Source organism: Microcaecilia unicolor, chromosome 2 (assembly GCF_901765095.1).
Source record: "Microcaecilia unicolor chromosome 2, aMicUni1.1, whole genome shotgun sequence".
NCBI classification, from domain to species: domain Eukaryota; kingdom Metazoa; phylum Chordata; class Amphibia; order Gymnophiona; family Siphonopidae; genus Microcaecilia; species Microcaecilia unicolor.
Genome location: NC_044032.1, coordinates 297090624 through 297102663, shown reverse-complemented (window position 1 = coordinate 297102663; position 12040 = coordinate 297090624). Strand labels below are relative to the sequence as shown.

The 12040-nt window shown below is 39.3% G+C and overlaps 1 protein-coding gene across 1 annotated transcript in view; it reads left to right on the top strand.

Moving 5' to 3' along the window:
• Positions 1 to 11188, top strand: part of LURAP1L (leucine rich adaptor protein 1 like) — a 53137-nt gene extending 41949 nt beyond the window's left edge. The window contains exon 2 of the mRNA XM_030192441.1: positions 10319 to 11188. Coding sequence (XP_030048301.1) covers positions 10319 to 10705 — 387 coding nt within the window. The 3' untranslated portion in view covers positions 10706 to 11188. The remainder of the gene's footprint in view (positions 1 to 10318) is intronic.
• Positions 11189 to 12040: the final 852 nt, after the last annotated feature.

Sequence of the window (12040 nt, the reverse complement as noted above, 5' to 3'; positions counted from 1 at the left end):
GCAGCCATCCGGCTAAAGGCTAGCATTGCAATGTTAGGACTAGATTTGTGGAAAATGGGGATATAAAAATAAGGAAAAAGCTTTGTGTAGTTTTTAAGAAAGGCTCATGCTGCCATTTGGATTTTAGATTCAACAACTTGTGTTTTCCAAATCCAAGATCAGATGAGTTCTAGTCAGATGTTCAAGTACTTTCCCTCCCCAAGTGGCCTTACAGCCTAAGTTTGTACATAAAGATGTGGAAGGTGAAGTGACTTGCCCAAGATCTCAAGGAGCATAAACAGGATTGCAACCCTGGCTTCATTACTCCTCAGCCTAGTGCACTAATCACTAGCTTAGTGCACCTCAGGCATCACCTGGAGGCTCACTTAGCTAGCCGTTTTCAGAATTACCACAATGAATGTATGTGTGTAATAGATTTGCATATATTGGGGATCCAGTAACCCCCAGATGCGTGCGTAAACTTAGTCAATTAAGTGTTAACAAGTACTTAATTGGCATCAATTAGGAGTTGTGTGGATCCACCCTATGCTGTATTCTGTAACATGCGTGCCTTAATTTCATAGGTCTCAAATTCAAAGGGAGCATGGCCATGGGAGGGGCATTGGCAGGTCAGGGGCTCAATGTTAAACCTGCATTTGCTCGCCTAAGTGCCATTAGTTGGGCAGTAGAATTTACATCAGCCTTTGGCAGGTGTTAACGCTCATTCCCAGGTTAGGCACAAAAGACCAAATTCTATATATGGCACCAATAAAAATCAAAGACAAAAAAAATGTGCTTAGTGCTATTCTATAAACTTCATGTAAAGTTAGGCGTGGTTTATAGAATACGCCAGTTCCTGTGTCTGAAACCTAGGCTAAATAACTCGTGCCTAACTTTGGCACAGATCAGGTGTATTCTCTGCACATTAATTTTAGGAATGCCCATGACCCCATGCTCCTCCCATGGCCACACCGCCTTTTGAGATCCACACAATAGAATTTACGTGGACAACTTTATAGAATGTGTTTAGCGAGCAGTACATGCAAATTCTAATTTAGTGCCAATAATTGCTTTTAGTGGCCAATTATCAGCACCAATTGGCTCTTTAAGCAATTAAGTTACACCCACAGTTTAGCCGCATGGCTGAAATTGCATGCATAACTTTAGTTGAACCTGCCAGTGAGTGGGAAAGTGCAGGGTATAAATGTTACAAATAAGTAAATAAATAAATATATAGAATCCGCAGGAAAATGTGCTCTAAGTTAGTATTCTGTAAAGGGCCTCAAATGCAAACATGTCTCGTGCATATTTATTTTGCTAATCCTGAAAGGTGTGCCTTCAGATGAGGGTTAAGAAGCAATGTGCTTTTAGGCCACTCCATTCCATAGCCTACAAGAGGCAAATCCCGATTGAATGGCTTTGGTTGTACCATAGAAAGGCAGTATATCAAATCCGTGAACTGGAAGCCCAAAGGAACAGGAGCACACTGCCAGGCCAAAAGAAACAGTGTACTAAGAAAAAAGATAAAATACATACTGTTTAAGCAAATATAGTATAACATTGTATTCCTTTCTGGATATGACAGTAATCTGGCTCATTTATCCACTGCTGTATTATATATTGTTTGGCTATAATTATATTCTGAAGAATAAACATGCCATGGTGCAACCGCCCCCCCCCCCCCCCCCCTCTTTAATTTTCCAGGAGGCAAGGCACCTTAAATATATGTTTACACTGCTTACTCAAAATAGTGCTGTGAATACGCAAATGTTTTTTGTTTTACTTTTTAAAAAGTACAATTACTGTCTACTCTATAGCACATGATATTGAAGTCAACGTTCTGCCAAAGACTGGGAATTCCTATGGTTTTTCCTTGCTGGGATGAGTTATTGATGTCATATCAAGAGACTCATTGCCACTGGCATGTCACCCATTGAGACGCTTTTTGTTTTCATAAAATAATTTAGCAAGGGGTTCATAGGAAGTTATGGTATTAAATTATGCCTAAAAGCCAAAGTACTATTTTTTACACCTCCTTGAAACAGCAACATTTTCAATTTTTTTTATTTTACCGATTTTTTTTTTCTAAGGTAGAAATTTCAGTGCTGTCAGCAATTGAGAAAAATGCAATTTTCTTACAGAAATAACTGAGCCTTATAGATGTCGTCTGCAAGTTAGAAACTTCTGGGACAATAATGAAAAGCACTTATGTAACCAGCAGGTACTGAGTTCATATGCTTTTATTTAAAATTTCACAATCCCTCCTCCCACCCACATATCACACATAAATTTTTGCTGTTCAGGGTCTCTGAACAGCCAGAATTCATGCATTGTAAAGGGAGGGGATTTGACACAGCCAGAGATACCACAAAAAATTATATAGAGAGGGCTAGATTCTATATATGGCACCTGAAAATTCTGCATGGAAAAAAAGAATACGCCTAGGCATATTCTCTAAAGTACACCTAAATTTCTGCGTAGTATATCAATAGAAATCAAACAAAATAAAACATGGAAAAGAAAATAAGATGATACCTTTTTTATTGGACATAACTTAATACATTTCTTGATTAGCTTTCAAAGGTTGCCCTTCTTCGTCAGATCGGAAATAAGCAAATGTGCTAGCTGACTGTATATAAGTGAAAACATTCAAGCATTACTATGACAGTCTGACAGGGTGGGAGGATGGGGGTGGGTCGGAGGTATGCATGGGGACATACCTCCGACCCACCCCCATCCTCCCATCCTCTGATGACCATGCCCCCTTTTGAGACACTTTGGGCACGCAGCGTTATAGAGTATCATGTAAGCAGATGCAAACGTAAATCCAAATTAGTGCCAGTTAATGCCAATAATTGATTGTTAATCACTCATTAACTAATTTGTGCACACATCTACCCAGAGCACCTTTAAAACTGGGTGACTAAATGGGAGTCTAAGGTAGCAACATTAGGGAGGAGAAGCAAAGGACAGCTGCAGTTGAAGGAAAATAATAACTTTATAGAATCCGGGGGTAAATGCTAAGAAGCCCATAGGTATAGAATAGGCTTCTTATTATTTAGCATGTGCTAACGGAATTAGTATCCGCTAAACTTTAATAAAAGAGCCCCTCAGTTTGAAGTATTTGTCTGGAAAAAACAGGACCCCCACGTTGATTTTTCTGTCTGGCTCTAACCCAAGTCCCTTATGAAAGATTGTTTGAAACCCGCGGAGTCGGGCGTTTCCAGGGGAAGCCAGTTAATCGTTCAGAGACAGTGACTGAGGAGAGTGAAGTGACCAGTGAGCAACATTATGCACGTTGTTGAGAGCGTTTAAAGATAAGTTCATGTTTTGATTTATTTGAATACTTACGTTGTAGCACTATTTAGACTGGCTATAGCACACATTACCACAAAGAGTAGACCAATGAATGAAGTGCTATACCACTTGGCAAAGAAATGTATTGCCTAAAAAAGTGTTTGTTTTTTGCTGAGGGCACTCTTTCATAAAAGCTGAAAAAAAGTAAGAAAAAGTTTACTGTCAGCAGTGCTGTTAGCTGTGTCAGTGGAGCAGCAGTTTCAGTCTTGGTTCTAATTTCTAATGTTACATTTCCAATATGCAGCATATACAGTAGAATTTCACACTTGCTACTCTTCTCTACAGTACTGCAGTTCCATTTGTAGATGAGATCTCAACAGAACAGGCTTAACCACCAGGCAGACTAAATGGGAGTCTAAGGTAGCAACATTAGGGAGGAGAAGCAAAGGACAGCTGCAGTTGAAGGAAAATAATAACTTACAACAACCATCCAAACCCAAAGAATCTTCTTAATGTACTTTCACCTGCAGTTTTGGAAATTGCCTTCAATATATCTGTCTGTCTATCTTTCTCCCTCTCTCACTCTCTCTCTAAATGTATATGTATGACTTCATTGCCAATTATGTTAATGCACCCATGTGAACCATGAGAGTTAATGCCTATGCTGAGCCCTTTTCTGCATTGTTTGGCTGGTAACATACATACCATGTTAAATGAGCTGTTCGGCTTCTGGTAGCTTTCTGCATTAGCCCCAGAGGATGGCTATTAAATAATGAATGACCTTTTTCATAAATCATAAAGTAGGAGACTTAAAGATCTAAACAGGTAGATTTTGGAGGAAACGTAGGGTGAGGCATTTAAATGCCTCCAAGGTATACATACACAAGAAGCAGGCCTCTTTTAGTTTAAAAAAAAAAAAAAAGAGAGAGAGAGATTCTAGAACAAAGGGTCATAAGATGAGCATGAAAGAGGATAGACTGGAGTAGGAAATATTTCTTTATGGGAAGGGTGGTGGATGCATGTAAGAACTTTCCAGTGAAGGTGATGGAGAGAAGACTGTATCTGAGTAAGCATGGGACAAGCATAAAGGATATCCTGAGGGTAAAGAAGGGGTTGTGGATCAGCAGACTAGATAGGCCAAATGTTTATCTGTCATCATTCTTCTATGTTTACAATAAGGAACTACCAGGTTGGAATTTGATATGCATATTTTGACCACCCTATCCAGCCACACCCATGGGACTCCTTTTTCTTTCCTTCACTAGATCCTCCACCCTTCCCCCCAGAAAAAAAAAAATTCCCTTTGCCCAATTGTATTGTGAAACATGGAGTCTTGTTATGTAGACAACCACATGGACTACAGCTTTATTTTAATAACTATCACTGGGATTTATCTGGTCCTTTGGAATGTCCTGCCTGTCGAGTACCAGGATGTGGACAGCCCCCCCCCCCCCCCCTGTTAACTGTAAGAGGTAGCATTTCTTAAGTTTTCCTTGAGTTTAAAAGGCTCCATCCAGCTCTTAGAACTGCAAATTGATTTACCCTCCCCATTTGAAAATTTCCTTACTCTCAAATGTCCTGCATTCATATATACTCCATCAAAGACCGTGGGGCTCTTTTACTAAGGCACACTAGCATTTTTAGTACACGCTAAACGCTAGAGACGCCCATAGGAATCTCTAGCATTTAGCATGCACCTATTTTTAACAAGCGCTAAAGACGATAATGCTCCTTAGTAAAAGACCCCCTGTAATGGTTGTATCTTTATCATTTTGTACTTGTGCATACTCAACTGGAATGACTTCTAATAAAATTAACTTCATTCCATCTTCCTTGTCCTTTTTGAAAGTGGCCAGACAATTGAGATACCAGTGTTAGTAGCCTTAGATGCAGTGACTATCCGCACTCTTCTGATATTTAACGTTGCATGTTGGATAAAAAGCATGATAAACAGTGCCAGATTTGTAGACTTCTAGCAGTGTGTGGACTTGAATGGACCCAATAGAAGGTTGCCACAACAACCCACAGCAAATCCGTAAAATGCGATGGATTTGTGAATGTCTAAAAGGTCTGGCATTGTAAGTGCAGATTACAGGGATTGTTATATTTCCTGTCTGACATGATGCCAGTTCAGGTGCACTTTTTGTTATGTCTTCAGAAATGTTGTTTACGCTTTGTAAGCAAGACACTTACATCAACAGACTAAGGTGAAACGGATCTCTTTTCCTCTCATTTAAATATAGAAACATAATGAATCCCTATTACTAACAAGCGTTTGAGAACATTCCTGAGAATGGGTATAATGCCTTGAATATTATTCCTTTGTTAGCATTGTAGGTGGGAAGGGAAGTCAGGACTAGGCTACAGATTCTACAGTAGATGTACTAAAGGGTAATAAACTTTTATTATCCATAAATGCATCTGTTAAGAGTGGGATAAATTGCTTTTACTTTTTAGGGGATATCTTTAAAAATTCTGTGGGGTTTGCAGGCCTTGCGGGTACTATCGTCTGTTGCTAAATGGCTACAAACCAACCAGCTACATTTAAATCTTAAGACCAAAGCTGTGTTATTTATTAAGAATCCAAAAAACTGAACCTCCTAAGTCTATCACTGTTCTTACTCTATTAAAATTCTTGGTGTAATTCTAGATTCAGTCTTGAATTTTTGCCAGCATGTTTTCTCAGTTATTAAGAAGTGTTTCTAAAGGATGCAACAAATTTGTTCTATCTGTAGTTTGCTAGAACCCAAGGCCTTGTGTATCCTGGTACATGCTTTGGTTATCTCTGATTATTGCAATGCTATGTTCAAAAGTTTACACCAAAAAGAAACAAACGTATTCAACTTATACAAAACATCACAATAAAGCTTGTGACTGGTGGCCAGAAATTCAACCACATCACCCTGCTTCTGAAAAGAGAACAGTGGCTATCAGTTGACTCTTGCATTAACTATCAAATTTTGACTTTGTTTCCTAAAGTCTGTTATTCAAGTCAACCAAAATTTCTTTCCTGCCAATTAATCCTGTACTCAAATTCATGTACACTTCGCTCCTTACAACAGAATCTTCTTGTAGTCCCTTTTTTCCATCAGATCTTTAGACACCTGTAGAGATACAACATTTACCTACAGATTCTATATATGGTGCCCAAAGTTGCATGCACAACTTAATTAATGAGCCCTTAACTAGCAATAATTGGGTACTAACAACCAATTATTGCAGTTGACATCTAGCTGCGCTCCATTCCATAATGATTGGCGCCTGTCATGGTGCATATCTGAAGAGTGTTATTATTGAATACTGCCTTAGCACTGGCATTTACATTAGATTTCTATAAGTGCATTTTATAGAATAGCACTTACCCCAATATTCTGTATATGGCACCTGAATTTCCGCACAGAAATCGAAGCGTATTCTATAATAGTGCACATAACTTAATTGGTTAACTAGATATTCAGCGATGTTAACAAGCAATTATCAACAGTAATTGGCATTAATTGAGATTTACGGGCACAACTCACTAGCCCCCCCCCCCCCCCCCCCGTTTACTAAGCTGCGCGGCAATGCCAACACAGCTCATTCAAAGTGAATGGACTGTGTCAGCATTAATGCACTACAGCTGCTAACGCAGTTTAATAAAGAGGGGGGTAAGTGTTTTCTATAACACAGTGCACCTAAATTCTAAGTCACATAGTTCAAAAATTGGTGCTAAGTGAGATTTTATAAAGGATGTGCACCCTTTATAGAACACTGCTGACATGCCCATGACCACACCCGCTTGTGAGTTACCCATTATTACAAGCGCCGTGCTTTATAGAGTAGCGTGCAGCCATAAGCACGCACAAATTTTAATGCCTTCCAATTAATGTCAATAATTGGTTGTAAGCACCCAATTATTGATGCTAATTAGCTCATTAGCCAATTAATTTGCTTTCCCATCTGGGCATACTGTGCTTACTTCTCTGAAATTTATACCACCTTAAATGATGTATTTATTTATGACCTTTGTATTCCACAATTATCCCAAACAAGGTCAGGTTCAATGTGGCTCACAAAAGTAGAACATTTGATAACAAATCCAAGTTATGTTAGTTATAAAGACAGAAACTTATATCAATACAATGTAATACAATAATAGAATACAAAAATCAACAGGAATAGCACATCTTAGAGACTGAATGGTGAATTAGTTGCTTTCATCAATGAGAGATCATCTTAATAAGTACATTTTTAACAATTTGTGAAATATGAAATAGAAAGTTGTATGACATAATCCAGTGGTTCCCAAACCTGGTCCTGGAGGCTTATTTGTATGAGAGAGATTTCTATGCAGTGGAGGCAGTGCATGCAGATCTCTTTCATTAATATTCATTGTGGGTATCCTGAAAACCTGACTGGCTGGGGTGCCTCCAGGACCAGGATTGGGAATCACTAGCATAATCACTTCGGAAGGGAGTTCCATCTCTTAGTACATTGATAGGAGAATCCAGCATTATGAATTGTTTCATATTGAGTTTTGTTGCAATTTGAGAAGTGGAGAACAAGGACATCTCTGGAAGATTTCAATGCGTTGTGCATTGGCAACTCAATAAGGTTCTGCTTATAAGATGGAGAAATACAATATATTATTTGATAGGTGAATACACATAATTTGAAAGTGATGCGTGCATTTATTGGAAGCGTTGTAATTTTAGCTCCTTAATCAGTAAATTTTTAGTGTCTGGAAATGGAAAGTCATTAGCGCTACTTGAGATAATACATGCACTATTTTTTTAACAAGTTAGCATCTATTTCAAAATGGCTATTTTAATCAAATGATCATTTTTTAAAGTCATCCAGAATTTAGGAGGCAGTTCTAAAGTGGGCGCCTAAATAAAGGTGGCACAGTGAAAGCCTATAATACTATGAGGCATATTTTCAAAGCACTTTGGGAGGCTAAGTTCCATAGGTTTCTATGGAACTTTGGGAGGCTAAGTGCTTTGAAAATGAGCCTCTATATAACTCAAATCAAATCAATTCTTGTGTACCGATGATATTCCCTTTCCAGAGTTCAGTGCGGTTTACATTCTAGGTGTGACAAAAGCTGATAATGTTAGTGTGAGGTACAAGAACAATTAGAGACCATTGGTGTAATGCTCCTGCTGGAATTCTGCACCAAGAAATTTAAAATCCTGTGCACAAAGTTTCCAAATTCTGCAAAGTTCTGCACACAAAGTTTTCAATTTTTTTGCAGCCTTCTCCCTCCCTCCCACCCACCCACCCACCCACAGCATCCTCCCTTTTTTTTGACAGCCACTCTATCTTCGCAGCTCAGCTGACTCCCTGCCAACTCGTCCGACTCTCCACCCACTACTGCACGGCCTACCTGTGCATTCACTGGTGGTCTAGTGGCCTCTTTGAGGGCAGGAAAGAACCCCAGTCTTTCCTGCCCTGCTGCCGCCGCTGTCTTGCTGGTGCCATGCTTTTCCAAAATGGCCGCTGACACTTCAAGCGGTAGTCTCATGAGACTACCAGTTGAAGTGTCAGTGGCCATTTTGAAAAAGCATAGCACCAGCAAGATAGTGGCAGCAGTGGGGCAAGAAAGAGTGGGGTTCTTTCCTACCCCCATCCCTCTGAAGAGGCCACTAGACCACCAGGAAATGCACAGGTAGGCCGGGAGGCAACGGGCGGAGAGTCGGGCGAGGAGTCAGCTGAGTGATGGGGGGGGGGGGTCCATCCTTTACTGTGGCCCACAGATTCTGCGGGAAAAGGTTGAATTCTGTACAACTGGGGAATTCTGGACAAATTCTGCACTCCGTAGCCACGCAGAATTCTGGCAGGAGTATGTAATGCATGAGACCAAAAACATTATAGGAAAGGATAATGGATGATATTAGGAGGTAAAAGTAAATGGGTTGTTTATGAAGCACTCTTTGGAAAGAGGTTTTTAGCTCTTCCTGAATCTAAGGTAGCTGTTTTCTGTTCTGATGGCAATAGGTAGAGAGTTCCATATTTTAACTCCAAGTAGGGAATAGAGAGCTGAAAATCTTCTGATTTTAAATTGTCTTTTGAAACGGTGGCACTAACAACAGTTGTTCTGTTAGTCTGTTAGACTGGAACAAATGTAGCGAAGTGGTATTAGTTGGCAGTTCAGAGGTGAAGCTCTGAAAGATTTGAAAAACTAAACAAGCAGCTTTGAATCTGAGTCTTTCTGCTATGGGAAGCCAGTGCAATTTGTTAAGATGAGTTAATCAATAGAAATAAAATAAAATAAAACATAGAAGAGAAAATAAGATGATAACCTTTTTTATTGGACTAACAATACATTTTTTTGATTAGCTTTCAAAGGTAACCCTTCTTCATCAGATCAGAAATAAGCAAATGTTGATAAATAACAGTATATATAAGTATATTTTATTCCTATGGACCCTGCTACAGATAACTCGAGCTCATCTTTAGTAAAACACCCCCTTAGTAAAAGGGCCCCTAAATTATCACCAGATGTGCAAAATTCAAAAGAGAGAAAAAAATGAAATGAAATCAGAATTGTCATCCATGGTATATGGATGAAGTATCACCAAAGTTATCAAGGGCTATGTGGATAAACAGTTTCAAAGCTAAATGTAGGGTTCTGAGGCAATGATAATCAAAGAAAATGATCTGTGTCATCTACAATGGGGCAAAGCAATATTTTGCTCAGGGAAGAAATACTGTTCAATCCATTAATCAAGGTGTGAGATTTAACTTAGCACTCATTGACTTTTTTTGTATTGGCATGGCATGATATGTTAAAATGTTCAGGAAAAGGGACTTACGATAGAAATTGCTCTTTTTGGAATAGTGGCATCGAAAGTATAAATCATGATGGATGGAATGTCAGCAATCTCATGGTACCTGTAGTGAATTAATTTGCCCAGAAATAAATGGTGATTTTTCTGTACAGGATTTGAAACTGTTTTATTTGACTAGTCAACTTTTTTTTAAATCCTTTTTGTAGTCATTGTTTACTGGTATATAATAATTGGGGTCAAACATCATTGAATCGTGTTTGTCTTGCACACAGGTTCATCTGAGAGCCACTGATGTCAAACTGATGCGCCAGCTACTCATCATCAATGAAAGCATTGAGTCCATCAAGTGGATGATTGAAGAGAAGAGTATAATTACTAGCAGGGATAGCAGTTTATGTGGCAGTCTGTGCAGTTTATTGGAGAGCCAAGAAACATCACTACATGGGAGCTATAACAGTTTACAAGATTGCAGCGATGGGATGGATGGAATATCAGTGGGGAGTTACCTGGATACTTTGGCCGATGATGTTCCTGGTCATTGCACCCCTTCTGAATTGGACCAGTTTGATGATACCCATCATATTGGAGATTCCATAGGTAGTCAATCCTTTCAAAAGCATAGCAAAAATAATTCGGATGAGTACTACTGCTTTGGTTAACAAAAAAAATGGATCTTACAGACATATAATTTGTACTTACTCCCATTCCTGCTGCTACTATGCTCTTTGCTCAATCAAATTGTGAGTTGTTAAAGAAAATCTTCTGGAAGTCATATATTTTCATCTGCTGATATTTGAACGTTTTTAGATATCATTTGAAAAAAAATAAGGTGGTTAATGAAAATTTTTCTTTACATACAAATATAAGATCAAAAGAAGGCTCCTCTGAGGAGATCGTATCGTGAAGCACCTGGGGGAGCTTTACTACTGTCCTTTCTGTTTCTTAGTCTGGGTGGTTTTTGTTTTCTTCTGTATGTTTTCTTAATTTATTGTTGTAATTATTTCCTTTATTTTAAAATGCCATACTGCAGTTCCAAAAAAAAAATGTTAAAACAAGCATCATTTCTAAAGCATCAGGGATTCCTTTACAAGGAAAAATTGCCATCATCCTGTTTGACAATAAAACTGCCTGAAGTACCTGGATCTTGCATTTCTCGTTCTTTTAATACATTGATTGTTTTGTTTTGAAAAAAAAATTTTTGTTGTTGTTGTTATTTTGTGATCTGCCAAGAATTTCAGATTGTGTGGAATAGAACATTTTCAAATAAATAGTAATTACAGTACAATGTAAGGTACAGATAATTCAGCTTCCATAATGATTGTAATTATTATCACATTCCTCTAACTAAAATGCATGCACAACCTATGCAAGTGATATGATCCATCCCAACTAATCACATGGGATCAATCCCTTGTATAGTACATAAGTTGTTATTCCACACTCCCCCAACACCCACCCCAATACCTCAAAGAAAATCCAACTTTCAGCACAAAACTACAGCCTCACTTTCCCCTCTATTCCATCCCCAGGATCTTGATAAAGCTAAGGTTACCATATTTTGTCCCCCCAAAAGGAGGACAAATGCCCCGCCCCCCTTTCACACCCCACCTCACCCCCTTTGATGCCCTTGCTCCGCCCCCTCCCCTTACCTTACTACTGCCCTGGTGGTCTAGTGATCTCTTCGGGGCAGGAAAGAGCCTCCTCTTTCCTGCCCGGAGCGCTGCCCTGCATGGATCCTTCCTGTTCATGATCTCAGCGCCAATTCAAAATGGCCGCCAAGGGTTGAAGTCTTGCGAGGTCACTTCAACTCTCGGTGGCCATTTTGAATCGGCGCTGAGATCACGAACAGGAAGGATGCATGCAGGGCAGCACTCCGGGCAGGAAAGAGGGGGCTCTTTCCTGCACCAAAGGCGGAAGAGGTCACTAGACCACCAGGGCAGTAGTAAGTAAGGGGAGGGGAGGGGAGGCTAGCAATCTGCCCGTTTGTCCAGAAA